The sequence below is a fragment of the Melospiza melodia genome, chromosome 1, assembly GCF_035770615.1.
Source record: "Melospiza melodia melodia isolate bMelMel2 chromosome 1, bMelMel2.pri, whole genome shotgun sequence".
Lineage (NCBI taxonomy): Eukaryota > Metazoa > Chordata > Aves > Passeriformes > Passerellidae > Melospiza > Melospiza melodia.
This window is the reverse complement of record NC_086194.1, coordinates 16612069-16631547: the sequence shown is the minus strand read 5'-3', so window position 1 is coordinate 16631547 and position 19479 is coordinate 16612069. Positions and strand designations below refer to the sequence as shown.

Sequence of the window (19479 nt, the reverse complement as noted above, 5' to 3'; positions counted from 1 at the left end):
CCATGCACCACTTTCCCTTCCCTCTCCAACTGGAGGCACAAATGTAAGATCACAGCATGAGGTAAGAACAATTTAATGGAAATGACAATGAGATAAGACAATGTACTATACTGTATGTATGTACTATCACTAAATAAGTAATAGCAACATATTAATAACAAAAGGTGTAAGAAAATAAATTATTCATATGGAAAAACTCCCTGATAATACACAATGCTAGTTTGCTCTTTCCACCCCCTTTTCTTGACTAGAACAAACCCTTTCTTCCTGGGAAGAGATCCCTTTCACCATCTCTGAACTGACATGAGGTAGGATGGAATAACCTCCATGTCCTAACCATGCCCTCTCCCAGCCAGTGCAAAAAATTAACACTGTCCTGACTGAAACCAAGAGAGGTGTTTAGATCATTTGCACGAAATCATTGAGCCTTAAGTCAGACACTGCTGCTCCAAAATAAGAAGCAAACAGAATGTGTGATAAATTCAGCCTAAAAGTCCCTGAGGGAGAGGAGAGAGAAGGTATGGCAGTTGGGAATATGAAAATGTTTAGAAAATCCTTGCCACAATTGTTACTTCTAAAATTGCTTTAAAAAATACCACAAGAATAAAAACACACTCCTTGAACAGTTGTATTTATGACAGCAGCACCTCAGATTTGGGTTTAAATTCAAGCAGGAAATATCTACTTGCTAATAAAAATATCACCTTCTTTAACTATAGAACAGTTACTATCAGTAGGAAGAGAAAACAGTAATTTAAAGCTATTGAAATGAAAGTGTGTTTAATAACACACCATGTTAACCAACAAGCTCTCAAATCCCTGAAGTTGATAACCAGTCAGACAAACATGCCAAAAAATGAATAGCACTTTAAACCTGAAACTTCATGAGTATGGGAGGTACAAAGCCCACTGCATGGAATTTTGCTTCCTCAAAACTACCAAAACATAGAAAATCCTGCAATGTGGTAGCCTGAGTGCAGTCCCCAAAGGACATCCTTACCCTATGAGACAGTGCCCATAAAAACCAGTTCACCTACAAATAATTAATGAAGAAGCAGCCAGAGCATCTATTAAAAAGAAGCTGTACATTTGAAGTAGGTAGATGCCTAGACACAATCATGTTCCAACATGTACATTTAAAAACACCACCACATGTACATAATAGTACATTCATGGGGTTAAAAGCCCCAACCTGTCTAACTGAGGAGTGACAGAGTACTTCAATTTGGAGATTTCCAAAACCATACATTTTAAATGGGTCTGAACAAAGAATGAGATTGCTCAGCATTTCTAAAAGTATCAAAAACTAAGTTTTGCATCCAAAAATAAGAAATTATTTTTATGAAGAATTTTAGCCCAGAGATCCATAACACAAATATTAGCAAGGATTATTAATATGTCAGCAAGAACTTAATGAAGAGAATTTCAACCAGCTTTCTAATTTTCAAAATTACTATCAACATTCAAAGCTATGTGAAGGTTAAAAAAATATTACTAATATATGCCTGATGTCAAGGCTAATGCATTATTATAGTTGGTATGTTACAGGATATAGCTTTCCTCCTACTGAAACATAATTAAATTATCATGTATCCTTTTTTCAATAGTCTCAAAAAAGTCTAATTTAGTTTTTTGTTAAAATGCTACCAATCTAAATTCACAACTTTTAATCATATGTAAAATTTAAAAACCAAAATCTATTAATTATATAAAAAGATAGTTAAGATTTTAAAACATCTATAAAGTATGTGAAGTTTCAAACATGCTGTATTGGAAATGGATCCTAACACATATTGCCTTTTCCAAAAAGCAACCTGACATCATCAATTGCAACAAAGATTTCTGGATTTCACCTAAACCACAGTTTATTAAACATTTCTCTATTCTGGCCTACCTCAAGGTTCAGTCATAGTTTATACAGGTGTGTTCACAATTCATCTGAATCCTAGAATTAACCAAATAGCAAGAAATGGCAGGTTGGATTTTTTTCCTTGAAAATAAAAATTATAGTAACAGGAAATTAACTACTCCATCAATGCTGACCACTTTTACAATTTATTTTTTGGTTATGAAGGTAATTTGGAAGGCTCCAATATCAATAAATCACTACTGTACTTTTTCTTAAATAGTTTTGATTTTTTTCAACAAACCTCCATTCTAGGCATTTCATATGCTTCATTTCTGTAATATTATTTGTCATTTCTCGTGTTCTGTCAGCAGTGCTGCTATCTCATTTGTCTTTATTTTTCCAAAGCATTCCTCTTGTCTGTGACTTTCTCAAAACACTAACAGTTGACAGGTTTTTCCCTCCCAGTAGAGTTCCAACCTGTAATTTTTATTGCTTAGTTACTAAAGCAGAACAAGAGGCTACCTAGATACAATGTTTTTATAACATGCAAGTGAATAAAAATCAAAGTAATATCAGCAACAAGCCCAGTGATGACAGAAGCTTTGGAAACCTTTGCAGCTTCTTCTGATTTCAGCTCAGAGGATTACATTCATATGTTTGCACTGTGAAGAGCTCTGCTTGCAGACAGTTTTTTAGTAGACTTGGTACCAGTGATCTCAGCAGGGGACACTTACATCATCTGCCAAGGCTGCTGCACCATGGAGTATGGGCATCGGGTTCTGTTTTTCATAATAATGCAGTTTTTCATGAATCTGGAAGACAATAGTACAAAGTGGTAAGTTTATTTAGCAGCATGAGAAACGGTACAGAATAACCCTGTTGAGTCTGTTGACTGTCAGTAACTAAACATCCTTATAGTAACCTACAGGCAGCAATCATGTAAATGCAATTCATCATCATCCTCTGTTGAAGTGCTAAGAATATGAAATCAGATGGAAAAAATGCTCAGTATGCAGACCAACCCACAGAAAAACTAAACATTTGTGATTTTTCTCTCCTGGCTTTCTCTGTCCATATTTCTAACATATTGCTTCAAGTATCAATTACATTTTATATTGCTGCTGAAAACACAAAGCATAAAGTGTTTATCCCCAAGATGGATATAAAAAGCCCTGTAAATGATGATTTATGAAGTGAAATAATAGCTTGCCACCCACATCTTGACAGACAACTTGATGGAGCGGCTGCCATCATTAAAATAATTCAGAAAGAAGGGCAGAGGAGTGCTAATATTAATTCTAACACATCTGAGACAAGGAGGCAGTCCTACAGCAAGTTAAGGTTTTTAATGAATAATTATCAACATTAAAGATGCACTGTGCTTTGGTTCTTCCTAAAAGGGAAAGGATACACCATTATTTAAACACCACCCTGTTCCCTCCTCCACAAGTTATGCATTTCAAAATTTAGATTTTTTCCCGTATGAATGCTTTTAAAACCAAAGGATTTTAAGACTCCTAACAAGTTTCTTTGTAGCTGTTTCAGAGTAGCATAAAAGACTATATTAAACATTTAACTTTATCAACATTATTTTTTTTTGAAGATACATGGATATACAAATATCAATTAAAATCTAAAAAAAATAAGACAACAGTAATCTGAACTAATGTAAATATAACCATTCTTAGATTTTGTGCTTTAGTTCTGTTGTTCTGAAGGAGGCATGAACTCCAGATGGTTGGAGGAGTTGCAGAAGGAGCTAAATCAGGGATTTCTGTGCTTGGCAAGGAGGGGAAAACAAGGTCTGGCAGAGGCCGTGGGGTGCAGAAATTGGCTGGGGACTCGCTCATGTCCTTGGGAAACAGGAGCCCCAGTGATACCCAGCAGTCCCCAGCACACTGCTGGGGGAGGAGCAGGACAGATGCCAGACAGCACGGACAGATTTAAAGAGCAAGCAAACCACTCTTTCCACATTGAAACTGTTCAGAGTTGACCAGATCATCTCCATTTTGCACCAAATGTTCCCTCCAGCCTTCCCCACTTCTTCCACATTTGCTTTTCTCTGCTTACTTCTCCCCCAGCAGCACTCACTCCTCTCACTGCCTAGGACCCCCTCACTCTTTAATTAAAGGTCATTCTTTAAGCCTATTCTTTTTAATTTACACTGAACTTTCACAAATATGTCCATAACAAGATAATGCCATGTCAATGACACTTGTGCTTGCCATTTTTCCTGTCTTCTGCTGTGTTTCATAACCCTAAGTCTACATCTGTTTTTCCTCATTCAGTCTGTACCTTCTTCGAAGTTAAGAACATGTTAATACAATATGGCATAGCAAGGTCTAAGTCTTGATTGATTCCTTCATCATTTCTGCAACTTTAACAAGACTACTTCAGTATGTCATTGGTTAAAGAATGCTGAAGTTCTGACATATCATGGTTAATTATGAAGGCACTACAGTGACTTAATTTATAAACTGTAAAATAATTTGTTCTAATCTGGAAACTACATGGAAAGCACTACTGTCTCCAGAAGATGAATCTGAATTTTGCATTGCTTATGTAGACATTGTGTACTCAGCAATTACTGAGAGTAATTCATACTGGATTTCACAAAACTGTAAGTGACCAAAAACTTCATATTTCTAGCTCACAAAGCAGAGAAACTAAACAAAATAAGGAGTTGCAGCTCCCTGGGTTTGGCAGAAGTTTGTGATTTACTTGGACTGTTAACTTGAACAACTAAAAGGCATAGTAAATCAAAAAGTCTCAAAACCATAATTTTTGATTGCTTCGATAACATCTTGATTTTATCCAGATTGAGCTTCTGTCAACTCTGAGGTCAGAAGCAGTAGTCTATATTACCCCCTCAGTTTCTCAAAGAAAACAGAAGAGCCACTGCTGATTAAGCTTCTTTTATCCTGGACAACCTGTACATATCTTTAATACTGAAATAAATAAAAGGAAAAAGTCAACCAAACAAAAAAACCAGTCGAGATAGCCTTGCTTAACCCATCTTTGAGAAAAATGTTACACAATTGTAAATTCACACAACAAAAAATAGGTTTTCAAAATGGCACAGTGTAACCTGAACTTGTTATTGACTCTGTCTATAGCCAGAAATTGCAGAAAAGACTGAAAACAAATTTTTATTTTCCTAAAAGTGGATATTGGATTCCAGTTAAGCATTTAAGGACAATCATTTAGGTCATTAAGGTCAATCATTAGTGAGGAGTTGTGGAGAGTAACTGCCTAACCAAAAAAAAACAGAAGCTAAACAAGTAAGCAGGAAAATTTAATTGCTACTAGACAGTTCTAGATATTTGCTTTTTCTACCTCAGGTTGAAAATTTTATTAATTTACTGTACTAGCACTGTACTAGCAATAAAAGAGTGACTCTAGAGATAATCATTTCATGGTCTATGGTAACAGACACTGCAACTTCAGCACACTTCCATTCAAGATGCAATACAGAATGGGTTTTTCCCTCAAATATCTGATTTGACAGTAGTTTGCCTTCTTAGTTGAATCTATTTTTAAAATCAGATCATTAGATGACAACATCTGTCTTCCACATCTTTGTAATTTAAAGGATATACCTACAGAAATGAAAAACCACTGGTGCACCAAGATGCAATCAATGTGCAATACAGGGATTATCTTTCATATTAGTATAAAATTACCACATACATCATAAAAAACAGTTACCTCACACCTCTCACACTTCTGGATCAGTAATGTATCCATAATGCACGCAGCACTTTTATATAATATATTCCTGGATGCAGTAACACAGGAGATTTAGAGCAACTCCACTGATAACGCAAAAATTTCAGGGAGGCAAAAATGTATTTTCAGACAACTCCTTCCCTCCTTGTGTCTAAAACTGTATTGCAAGATTATTTGTTCCACAATTTCCCCCATAGATCACAGCACTGCTGACCGGCCGCTAATTCTTCATGCTGTATTTTTAGGCCTGTTTTGAAGACAAGTACAGCACTTGCCTTTTCCTACTCACTGGGCAGTAGGTCATCTCTGTTGTCTTTCAAGAGTGACAGAAAACATTTGCAAGCTCACCTGGTAGCCTTTGAATCTGCCAGACTTCAGGGTGATGAATGACTGCATTTATGATAAACACCTTTTGAGAAACTACTGTGCACGCAGCCATATGCTTTGGCAACCTCCCCACATGCTGTCTTTCAGGTAATTATTTTCCCAAATACAAAATTGTTACATCGTGCTAATACATACACGCCAAGCACTGCATTTCCAAATTTCAATTCTTATACAAATAGAATTTGAAATTTGAATACCTAGATTAAGTGACTACATAGATGAAAATGAATAATGTCAAGTAGCCAAACACAGAAATGAAAAGCAAAACAGGACAAGGTGGTGCAAATAGTTCACCCCTTTACAAACATCACTCAATGAAATTCAACTCTAATAGAAGTTAAAACCACTCTGGAACAATTTCAGAGAAGTATGAGAGAGGATTCAAAAGTAGAAGCAAGAGCATTCACCTACTCAAGATAAGATGTGTCATATTTGTGGCCATGTGTTTGAGCTTCAAGCTAAAGAATTCTATTTCATACAAAAGGCAATTTTAGCTTACAGTGTGATACTGGATGTCCAGTAACGCTAATACCATGGCCTTATTTCTACTAGAAACTTAAACAATGTATGGAAAATACAGGAGTGTGTCGTGCTTAAAAGTAGGAAATATAGTACATCTGTTTCAAGTTCTTCTGACATTTACATGTAAAGCCTCAATGCTGAAAATCTCTTCACAGATGAGACCAAGTCTGTCAAAGCAAGAATTATATATTGTAAATAAAGCATAAAAAGCTGCTCTGCTGAACAGATAACTAAGTTGTGCGTGGGTTTTTTTGTTTGTTTTTTTTTTTATGACTATCTATTCTTTTCACTGTAGAGTAAGAAGACCTATGAGGTTCTGCAAAAACTGACAATCTACTCTGACATTATGCCCCAAGAGGGAAAAATAATAATTTGCAAATTAATACAAGCACACGTGTAAGCAAGAAAAATTGTTTCTGGATTTTCCCAGAGAGACTGAATTAAGCTTTCTATGATAAACACAGTAGTGTCCTCAGCCAGGACTATTTCAAAACCCAAGAGGAGCTTTCTAAGTCAGAAAAATAAGAATCTTAAGCAAAGAGTCCTACAAAATAAGCTCAATTTCTCCTTTTAGATTTCTTCATTTCCAGGTACAGTTCTAATATCATATGATTGAAAATAAAACAGGGAAGTGGAATAAGCATGTACCAAAGGTGCCAAAGAGTTAACAGAAGACAAACTAAGTCTTTTTGACAGAACAGTTGGCATAGGAAAAAAGTATATGTTAAAATACAATATGCAAGCACTTGTAGCACAAAAAGCACTGGCCATCAATGAGCCACACCAGCACATCAAGGACAAGAGCTGTCACACACATCGTGTGAAAGAAAATGTTCTGCCAACCACACAAGGGTGTCACCAGCTACTCAGACATGTCAACACCTCTGGGTAAGAGCTTTTTTTATGGCAATGACACCTTCCTGACAGGAAGTGCTGAAGAGGATCTCATGAGCATGTGAGTATTTGCACTGACCATCATTCTGGGGCAGACAGCAATTCTAGACGAGCGTACTTCTCCTTTTGAGAAACATCAGAAGCTCACACCCTCTTATGAGTTGTATAAACATTCCCTTACTTGGGTTTTATTTCATGAGATGAGATATCACTCAGCATAAAGATACTGTACCTGCAAAATTCATTTCAGCACCACATCATACACATTTCTGGGGTTTTCCTCTGGACTATCCTAGTCTTGCCTGCTGAATACACATTAGCAGCCAATGTGCTTGTTGACTTTCAGCAGAAAGGAACCCATTTCATATCCTGGCCTGCTGATGTAAAACCAAAGCAGCAGAAGCTGAGAAGATGGGAAATTGCTTTAAAAAATGCACTGGTGATCTGAACTAGAATATCACTATGAACACACACACAAACCATCAAGATGAGTCTAGAAGACAGGCATTGAACATATTGCTGCAGGAAGTCCGTAACAGTTGGGAGAACATCTCCTCTAACTGCTCTCTTCATTGTATTTTTCGCCATATATTGACTGCAAGAGTGTCTGAAAGCAAAGCACTGACAAAAGCCATGAGCTGCTGCATTTATTGGCTTAGTCCCATAAACGGATGCATAATTCTTGTACGCAGAGAAGCTAACTGTCACCGAAGTTTCAGGTTCATGGACATTTGCGAAAATTTATTTAATTCCACTAATGGCACCACTACAAAGTGGTGCTACTACAAAGAAGAAGCCACAGCAGATTAAGGAATGAAAAAAGAAAGCAAAAGAAAAACTGTTGAGGGAGGAGTAAGTGCTAGTTTTGGCTTAATCTGCAGTTCGTGTTCTGCATCTGAAATACCTGAAGCAAGAGAAATCATTCCAAGGCACTCATGACCGTAAAAGACACACTTGTGAATAGTTCCAACATTTACACAGTGAGATTTCAAGACAGGAATTAGGGTTTTCACTAATAGTGTGACCTTAACTCTGGGATTTATACTCTTCAGGTCACTGTCTAAATTTACTAGCAACTTTGAGTCAAGGTAAAATAAATAAGCAAGAACAAAAAATATAAATTATGGGCTACCATGAAAACAAATGAAAATAACTACTAAAACCATTCAGAAATGATAATTACACACTCTCAACTCTGCTGAAAGAGAATACATATTTTGCTTGATGTAGAATTTTAATTAAAAGATTGCTTAATTCCCTTCTTTTCTCCATCCAGAACCATACTGTATCACATGAAAGTAACAGAAAAAGTAGCCAACTCTTTGATTTACCTTTATCACTCAGTGGGAAGCTTTGGCACACTAAGGAACTTAAATACATGAACAACTCCGCAGAGCTATGGTATGATGAACACAAGGTGTAGGAAAACCTAGAACACATACAGCCTTTAAATCACATTCTAGTCATACAACTGAACTGCAGCTAGAGATAGAATACTGCTAAGAAATTAGCATCGTGTATTTTAGAAAGCAGAAACAAAACAGAAATTAATCAATCATAGCTAACTATTCAAAGTTTTCAATAAGCATTTCAATCCCCATAGTAACATTAAATTGCCTCAAATATAAAATAAGTGATTGCAGAAAGACCTCTGAGAGAGTGTCACAAGAATCAAAGTATGCCTCAGAAGGCTTTTAGATACTCAGAGATCTTCATTTGCGCCAATTTGTCAGAGTAAAAAGTTTTAGCAAAAGAGATGAGCAACTCTCCTTTAAACCTTTTTTCCAAAAAGCAGAAGCATGAACAGTGGGATGTGCCTGCAGATCTGTGTCTCAGGGCTATGTCTTGTAATATTTCTAATTTAGAATTTCCTGTATTCATGCTAGTGTCACCAAAGAATATGAGAGAAAATGAATAAATACCTCCACTATGCTCATATACCATGAGTTTCCTTTAGCTGATGACCAAAGAGAGCCTTTAAAACTGAGGCCCATTAATCCAGCACTGCCAAGTCCACCACTAAACCATGTCCCTAAGTGCCAGATCTACACATCTTTTAAATACCTCGCAGATGATGACTCAACCACCTTAGGGGGCAGCCTGCTCCAGGGCTGGAGACCACCCCTCAGTGAAGAAATTTTTTCTAAAATCCCACCTAAACCTCCCCTGGTGTAACCTGCGACCATTTCCTCTGGTCCTATTGCGTGATACTTGGCAGAACAGACTGACCCCAGCTGGCTACAACCTACTTTCAGGGAGTTGTAGAGAGCATAAGGTCTTCCCTGAGCCTCCTTTTCTCCAGGTCAAACTCACCCAGCTGCTCCTCATCAGACTTGTGCTTCAGACCTTTCCCCAGCTTTGCTGGCCTTCTCTGGACATGCTCCAGACCTTCAATGCCCCTCCTGATCTGAGGAGCCTAGTACTGAATACAGAATGTGAGGTGCAGCCTCAGCAGTGCCGAATACCAGGGCGTGATCACTGCCCCGGTCCTGCTGACCACACTGCTGATGACCCAGACCAGGATGCCGTTCTTGGCCACCTGGAGCCTTGCTGGCTCACATTCAGCTCGTGTCAGCCAGCACCCCCGGGTCCTTTTCTGCCAGGCAGTTTTCAGCCACTCTTCCCCCAGCCTGTAGCACTGCGGAGGTTGTTGTCACCCTTGATGCCCTTGTCCAGATCATTGATAAAGATATTAAATGGAACTGGCCCCAGTACCAAGCCCTGGGGAACACCACTGGTGACCAGCGACCAGGTGGATGTAGCTCCATTCACCAACACTCTCTGGGCCCAGCCATCCCAAGTGTTTTGCCCAGCAAAGAGCACACCTATCCAAGCCATGGACAGCCAGCTTCTCCAGGAGATGCTGTGGGAAATGTTGTCAAAGGTTTTATTCATGTCCAGGTAGACACATCCACAGTCTTTCCCTAATCCAATATGCAGGTCCCCTTGCCACAGAGGGAGATCAGATTGGACAAGCAGGATCAGTCTTTCCTCAACCCATGCTGGCTGGGCCCGATCGCCTGGGTTATCCTGCAACTGCCCTGTGATGATGAAGACAATCAGCTTTGTGACCTTGCTAAGATCTGAGGTCAGGCTGACAGGTCTCTAGTTCCCTGGATCCTCCTTCCAACCCCCCTTACAGACGGGTGTCACATTTGCTGACTTTCAGTAACTGGGACATCTCCAGTCAGCCAGGGCTGCTGGCCAGTGATGGAAAGGAGCTTTGTGAGCACTTCTGCCAGCTCCCTCCGTTCTCTGGGGTGGATCCCCCCGGCCCCACAGACTGGGGTGTGTCTAAATGGTGTAGCAGGTCACTCACCACTTCCCCCTGGATTACAGGCCTTCATTCTGACCCTGTGCCTGTCTTCCAGTGCAGGGGTTGGGAACCCACACAACTGATCTTACTGTTAAGGACTGAGGCAAAGTAGGCATTAAATACCTCAGCCTTTTCCTTGTTCTTTGTCACTATGTTTTTCCCCACACCCACTAAAGGATGGCAATTCTCCTTCTCCATTTGTTGCTAAAAGGAGGTAATACAGTAATAGCATTTGCTATTTTATTTTTGCAATGGTAAGCAAAACAGATTAAATACTGGCTACAAACCCAGTTATTCATGCAGAGCTTCTAAAAATGTTTATTTTACTTTTTAAAAAATTCACTTTGAATTCATTGTTCCTTATACAATAAAATAAAGGTCCTATTATATGAGATTTCACAGACTTCATTCAAATGGCTCTTTTTTTGTCAGTAATAGGCAAAGGTTTTGATGACTTTGCTTATAGGAAAAGGGTCCCTAGATAGACAGAGGAAGTTCAGACCAAAGCTAAACAAGTTGCACTTGCTCCAAAATAAATTTCTCTGCCCCTTTAGAGCCAAACAGTCTACATGGCTACTGTATACAGTATTTTCAAAATTGTTTTTCTGTACTTTTAACCCCAATTCCAAAGGAAGGAGCATCAGAACAATTCCAAATTTGAATTAAACTCTTTTATGTGAGCTAAGGACATGAGGTCCTTGAACAGAACATCAGAATTTTTTTCCTTTGAAACAAGCAGTCTTCAAACTGCAGTCCGTGGATGCTAAAGATCCCTACAATTTTAATGCACTGTGCTTCATAAATACAGTTTCAACAAAATCGGGGGAATAAACCCATCATGTCCCAGTCTCAATAGTACCAGTCCAAATTTGATAAAAGTATAGCAATTCTCTTCTCCAAAAGTACACAATGACCTGTTGTGTAAACACACGTTAAAATTGGTAAAATTTTGAGGGAAATATTTCAGCAAATATTAGAGCAACACTGAACTCAAGATTCCAGGTCTCAAATTGCTTTTCCCAGATTATGGCCCTTCTGTCTATACACTCCCACTTCGATGCTCCCTCCTCCTCCCCTCAGTATTATTACTTTAATAAAAACACTTTTCAAATTGAAACACTCAGATTTAAACAGAAGACAGAATTTGAGGTGGGCTCATGTAAGTATCGATTTTTCTCCCTTCCTTTCATTAAGAAAATGATAAGGGTAGATCATTCACAACACAATATACCAAATCTTTCATTAAAGATCCTGACTCAGCTCTCAGGAAATTTTGTGCAGTACTACAGACAGAGCAAACTGAACACGCATACAGCAAAACTCTCAAAGTCATATATAAAAGACTGCAAGGTTCAGTGGTAACAGTACTTAGAATTATAACAATTTTTTATCCAAATATTTATAAGCACATTACCAAAGGAACTAAGCATCAATTTCCTCATCAACAAAAGGAAGACAATGACTAATCACATACAAAAAGTGTATTTAATTTGAAACCAATACTACTACAATGACATCTCTTTAGAAAAAAGTACTGTAATCTTACATTTTTTGATATTTCAATTACTGATAGTGACGCACATACCACCAACTGCAATATTTGTTTATATGTCAACTATATCAGGAAATCTTTATTTCTAAGTGACTTTTAAAATATACTTTTACTTAATGCAAGCAAGAAAGGAATTGTAACTCCTACTGAAGATCTTCAGTGTTGAGGAAGAGCACACAGAAAAGTTGCATAGTTTTAACAAAATAGAGATGGAAACAACATTTACTGCAATAATCAAATAGCTGTTTATATAATGATTCTAAATAAAAACTTGATGAAAAACATTGAATTCATGACAATAATGAACTAAAAAATAGTTCAAATAAAAGTTAACAAATAAAAAAATTATTTTTTAAAATAAAAATTATCAGAAAAACACATATACCTGTCTCTATTATTTCAAGCCTACCTTCCAAAAATAAACTTTGGGGTTTGTTCTTTCTTGAAGGGCATCTTTCATTTTTCTCACTGAAAAATCTTCTTTTCAGGTATCACCTGACTGTGTCTAAGTAATGCAACAAAGACTTGCAAAATGTATGCCTAACTAATTTGAATTACTATGTATAACAAATAATCCAAAGAACTGATCTAAAACATCAGAAATTAAAAACTTCAAGTCTTTGCATTGGTCAGATTTTAAGAAATATACAGGTTTCTTCAGGTTTATAGCAAACCTTTTTTTAACAGTGCAAATATAATGTTACTGTTTTATGTAAAAAAGTGTTTCTCCTTTTAAGGTCTGGTGTTGGTTTTAAATTTAAAGATCTTTATGAATTTGAGAGGAGCATTTTATGAATTTGAGAGGAGCAGTTTTTTCTTAGAAAAATCAGAAAAATATAATCATTCTTTGATCCTGAATATCAGATTTGAACACTTCAAATAAAAAAATATCTAAAATAGGTATGCATAACTATACTGATAAATATGAATGCAAAAAGGAAAGAAAAAAGACTGGAGATGCTGCTGAAATGTAAAGAACAACGATCACATCAACAGCTGACTGCACTTTAGAAACTATCATTATCTGAAATCCTTCTAAGCAGAAAACGTACAAACAACAGCACTCAAATTACAGCTGAGGGTCACCTGGGAAAACAGCAATCCTGAACTTTTCATGACATGTGATTGAGTTTGATTATCTGCAACTTTTTAAAACCCAAAGCAATATTCCATTATTTCCTAGTGCTTTATGCTGGTATGTTGGTTAGCAAAGAAAGAGCTATAAAGTGAATTCAAACAAAAATTTACAATGTTTTCTGTGCCAATACTAATAACCATTTTTGTTACATTACTCCCAAAGTTCAAGTCAGAGGACTGAAAAGGTAACTTGCTAAGATTATGGAGAGAGTATATTAAAAGAAATTAAATTAAACTAAATTAAAAGAGCACTTTTCTAAATAAAAAGGTAACAGGACAGGTTTTAAATGAACTGTATGGTCCTGCTTTGTCAAATAAATACAGTGGAAAAAGAATCTTCAATGTGAAACAGAACTGAAAGATTAGAATCGTCTTTGCAAATCTGCTAAGAAAGTATAGAAAAACTGCGCAGTAAGAGCAGGTGCCCAGTTCACTGCTAATAAACTTCCTTGAAATCTAAGTTTAGGATTTAATTTAGAGGCTAGAAACAAAACAAGTATGTGCCTAGATTTAATACTTACCTCAATAATACCTCAAATGTCTCAATGTTTTCTTTAAAAAAAACACCTACACTTATATAAACATTAAAAGGATCTAATTCACCCACAAGAATGTTTTTATCTATAAATGTTCTGCTTTGTAAATTTCATTTCTTCTGATACTACTGTTTTTAAACGTCACAAATTCAAACTGATATTTTTATTTCATTATGCACAACAAAATTTCCAGACTTTTTCCAAAAGTGACTTCCACTGTTCTGTTAACGATATAAATCCAAAGGAAAGAACTTTCCTAACCCTGCTCTCCGAGTAAACACAATTCCAACAGAAGGACAGCTAAACTACTTGTTTGATTGTCAGATGGTTGCTTTTTTCAGCAAGCTCCATTCCCCGCAGAATTAAGATCCTACATAAATGCCAATTAAGTATTAATTGAAGAAAACAGGATTTGCTGCATACAGGCTAAGACACTTCAGCACAGAATTGGGCTTTTTCAGTTTTACTATTCAAACAGAGACTGCTAACTTTAAATCATGAAGAGCTGGGTTTATTCCTGCTTAGTACAGCAAACATCATCCTCACAGTCTGTACTCAATGCAAGCTAGTCCAAGATGGAATTCGATTCAGGTTCACTGAAGAGATCACTTCTGTGCAGCTCAGAGTTACAGAATTAACCCATTCAATGCCCAGACTTCATTCACAGACATGGACATCTATGCTTTAAGCTAAAATTAAATACATCTATACAAATATACATAGATATACATTTATCAATTAGCACCATCTAGTGGGGTCAGTTCAATTTATGCAATGTGAGAAATACACAGCTCACTTTCTGCTTTTTCTACATCCTATGCAACAGGTCGTGACACAGAGCAGGTAATGTAATTAATAAAACTCAGATGCAAAGACCAAAATCAACAAAGACCAACAACAACAACAACACAAAAAACCAAATAACTCAGAAGATTATGTTTTTCCCTTATAAATTACATTTGAAGAAAAACACTGACATTGAAAGCTGCATGTCCATACATATGAAAATTTACTGATAGGAATAAAACCCCCAATATTTTAGACATTCATACACATGCAAAACACAATTACAATTACATTACTATTTTCTATTCTTAGTCTTTTGCTTCCCTATCACATGCCTCAAGAAAAATCTGCCACTCTTTAAAAGAAGCTACTCTAAAGCATCAGATAATGCAAAAACCTGTTTTATTTAAGACCTCCATCATCACAGCAGAATTCTGCTGTAAATACAACTTTTGATAAACCTGCATCAAAGTCCCACAAACACTGGATCCCAATCCAAAACCCTAATAAAATAACATAGTAAATACTTTTTAAATATTCATAACAATTAATTTAAAAGACATCAACTGTAAACAGATACTAAGGACTAACCTTAACCTTTAATGCAATTTCTCAAACATGAAACCCAGAAATGGATTTTTAGTCAATTCTGCAATTAAAACTTCAGGAGACTTAAGTCATGCAACTAAACTGTTGAAGAACTTCAAATGTAAAAGCCATCAGAGGTAGACTCCCCATACATCAACCTTAGGCAAGACAGACAGACAGACAGACAAATAAAAAGTAGCTGCATGTGAAGGTGCTTTTTTAGATTTTGCTTGAAATGCAGCAAGAAAAATCTTTACCAGTCTCTGCCAACAGGCAAGGGAGCTAAAAACATCACCTTTCCCTTCTCCCTCTGCCTGCATACTGTCCATGTTAAAAATCCAAGCAACACGAAACAGGAAACAATCACAAACATTATGTTCATGCTTAAGACCATTTGGACAAGTCACCAGTGTAAAATTAAACATTTATTTAAATGTTCTTTAATGAAATCATGGCCATGAAAGCAAAGAGCCCCTGTGAAGACATGCTTTGCATTCAAGCCTTCCCTGGTCTCTAAAAGAGGTGATTGGTCACAAAGCCTGCCAAGCAGATCCAACATACCAAACAGACCTTGGACAATGAGCAGCAGACACAAAGTCTACAAAAGTCTTTTTTTTTTTTTTTTCTGGGAATAATGGTAAAAGTAGTTGAAGAAAAATTTTTAAATGTGGAGAAAATATGTAAATAGGGGGGCAAAGTTAAGATCAATCAAAATCAGCAACTGAAGACTTGCAGTGAATACTTCAGAAGGCACAGAAGGTAAGAGAAGCTGCTGAGGCCTGCACACTGCAGCCAGGGACCAGGCTACATTTTAAATTGCATGGAAATCAAAACAAAGAGCTTAAAATAAATCAATTAATACCAGCAAGTAAGATTTATAGCAACAATTTTAATTTAAAAATACATGAAGACAGCATCTTAATTTCACTTAAAAGGATACAGAGATGCATTAAGAGTAAAATGTCCCAAGTAACTTCAACCGGAAAATTACAATAGTTTTAAAAGACAAAATTAATTCTCAACCTTCCCTGTAGAGGACAGAGAAACACCAACACATAAGTGCAATGTGTGCTGTAGGAAAAAGAGAAATATGAAAAATAATGACAAAATATTGGAAGAAAATTGCAGTAATTTAGGAGAGATTTACTGCCATTTCCGCTACCTTTTCAGACCAGTGCACTTCAAGTTTTGCACTAAATCACCTCAACATACAAACCTGTTTCACAGGAAGCTTCAAATCAAAGCAAACATATTAATTTATTTTTATACTGGAAGGGGTAACACGAATGTATTTGCACAGGTGTACAAAATTACAGCCACACCATATCTTAAAATATTGGAAAGCTGGTAGAAAACAGTACAAATAGCCCAATGAGGAGACAGGAGTAACAAAGATAAGGGAGCTGCTACCATTACAAAAAAGAATATAGGGATAAATTTAGCAATTTCACTCTTGTAATAAGGATCTATAAAGATACAGACCAGCAACACAAAATTATCAGTGGCTGGGATGCCAAGAGATTTCCTGACAGTTTCCAACCTGGAACTGTTCCCCAGCTCCAGTCCCCTTTTTCCAAGTAGGATTCAACCAAAACATTAGCTAGCATGACCTAGCCTGGTTTACACTGCATTTGAATATGAAACCAGCAAAAATTTAAATAATACCAGAGTATCATTATCCACTGATGTTTTGTTTTACATTTTTGTGCCATGAATCATAACATTAACAGAACAAAAAGGCAACACATTTCCATTTCTATTGAGCAAAAATGTCAATTTACCCTTGATAGAACAAGAGAACAAAAATAATGATCCAGCTTAACTCAAGTTCCCCCACCTCAATCAAAATATAGTGAAGTAGTTTAACAATACCCATCTTTAAATGATCAGCCTCAAGTGAATGAGAGGTCACTCTTGCCTACATTATTAAACTGGTGGAAAAGCTGAGGTAAGTAAAAACCACGATGACATTGTCACAGAGCAACCATGACAGAATGGTTATGAAGGGACAATAAATGCACATAACACAAAGGGAATTAAAGGCTTGCATACATTAAAAATTCATTTAGCAATAGAAAAAAAATTATCAAATAATCTACTTCTAGTAAGTTAAAAGACAAATATGCATATTCAATAACTAAAGAGAGAAAGAGCAGAAGCAGGACAGAACACAGGATCAAGCTATACAAAGGTGTTCTGCAGTGGTTTCCTGATATACCACAAAAGGAAAATATTGCTTCCCCTTTGGGAGAAGACAATAATAAAACCTGGTCAGATTATTATTTAGAAATTGGTGGAAAGTGTATGTTTCCAAATGAAAGCACATAGGCACACAATTACAAATGTTTTGTTGCTTGGCACGTGCTAGGCTATGATTTGTAGTTAGCCTTTAATGATACACTAAACTTCACTATGATCAGCTTAGTATTTTAGATGCCAATTAACATGATGACAATTATGGGTTACTTTTTTCCTAGAATGTTTGAAACTTGGAAATTCAAAATTACATCCTGATTTATGGTTTGATCCTGATTAAAGCTGTGTATGTCTGCAGTGTCATTACTGGATTATTTAATCACTAAATCTCAACAAAAACTGCTCCTTTCCATGAAACCCAATCTGTAAAGCACATTAAAACTGAAAATACTTTATGAAGATGATATCCATACTAAATGTAAAGCAGTACTCAAGGCTATCCCATATATAATCCCTAGCATTTATAGCTGGCAGGACTGGAGTGTTTTTTAACTCCTACTATCAAAATAATTGAGGCAGTCATGTTTGTGAATAACTGAAATCACTGGAATTACCTTGTGCAGGCTGTGATTGCTAGCAAAAGCCAACAAGAAAAGTTAGAAAGAGACAAGGAGACAATACAGATTTAATTTCCAACAGACAAAGACTTTACCCTCCACCATGCTCTCCACTCAGTAAACATCATGTTCTTCATAAAGAGTCATGCTGTACCTGAACCATTGGGGCTGAAAATAGTCAGTGGCTCCAAGGTTCAAAATCTCCTACTCTGGAGAACAATGATTTCATGTTAGTGCTTGATGAAACAGAGTGAAGGAGAAAGGCAGCACAACCAAAATCAGAGGGAAAATAACCTAAAATTGAAGGAGAGAGCACAAAGTACCAACTTAGCACTAACATTCTCTGAAACAGTTCTGAAGTGTTGGCTAGCAAAAGGATCAAGAGGGTTATGCTGATGCATCTAGTACAGTGTGAGAACTATAGATAATGAAATTAAAATGTGCAGCGGAATTCAGAAATCAAAATGGTTTATTATTTTATTGATAATAATACTGATGGATATATGTCTCTCTGTGTGAAATCCAAGTCCAGAAAATGATGAAAGGAATATGTTTGTATTTCCCTAATGGTGTAGCCAGCAAATAAGTGGACACCCTTATCTGAAAGGACTTGGACTCTTAACCTGTGGCTGGGTAAAGAGCTTAGGGCCCAGGCATGGCTGTTCAGCTGCACTCAGCACCTGTGCTGGTATTTGAGGAATCTACAAACATGGATCTGTTCAGAAATGTAGAGAGCAGAAGGGTGTGTGGTGTCAGCAGTGCCTTGATCAGCTGGAGATGAGAAATGGGACCAGGCTGCCTGCTTTTTTCACATGAGTGCCATTGGTGCCTGTGCTGGCTGAAGCACTGCTCTGCCTGTGGTGGCATTTCTGGTCAATTGGCTACTGGTGCAGGTGCTCAGCAGTGGCTGCATCCATCTCCTAGTGCATCTCTGACTGCATCTCTGCAGCCAAGACCAAACAGTCTTCCTGTCCTGGTATTTGCTACACTTGGCAAATCTCAAAATACCTTCAATTCCAGCACTGATGGAGTATTGCTTAGCTTGCATCTAATGAAATAGTGTAACTTTGCAAATACATTAAAGCAATGTAGCAAACGAGATGAAAGCAGAGCTTCCCCTATGAATTTATATAGCCATGTTAACAGGGCACACAAGTATTTCATCTTCATACACTTACTGTGTTAATTTTCCTAAAAGACAAGGAATTAATCCAAGCCTTATTTATTAGACAAGAGATAGTACAAGCCTGCAGATATACATGGGAGAACACACAGAGGGAAAAACTGGTCTTAGGGAGTGGGGAAAGATAGAAAATACCTGTCCACAAGGAAATCATGTGCAACTCTAAATGGCTCACTGAGGCACTGTG

General features: G+C 36.9%; 1 protein-coding gene across 5 annotated transcripts in view; it reads right to left on the bottom strand.

Annotated features, from left to right (window-relative positions):
* Positions 1-19479, bottom strand: part of MPP7 (MAGUK p55 scaffold protein 7) — a 146456-nt gene that overhangs the window by 62943 nt on the left and 64034 nt on the right. For all 5 annotated transcript variants that reach the window (XM_063149276.1, XM_063149269.1, XM_063149285.1 and 2 more), the window contains one exon: positions 2584-2661. In XM_063149276.1, the coding sequence (XP_063005346.1) occupies positions 2584-2661 (78 nt within the window). The remainder of the gene's footprint in view (positions 1-2583; positions 2662-19479) is intronic.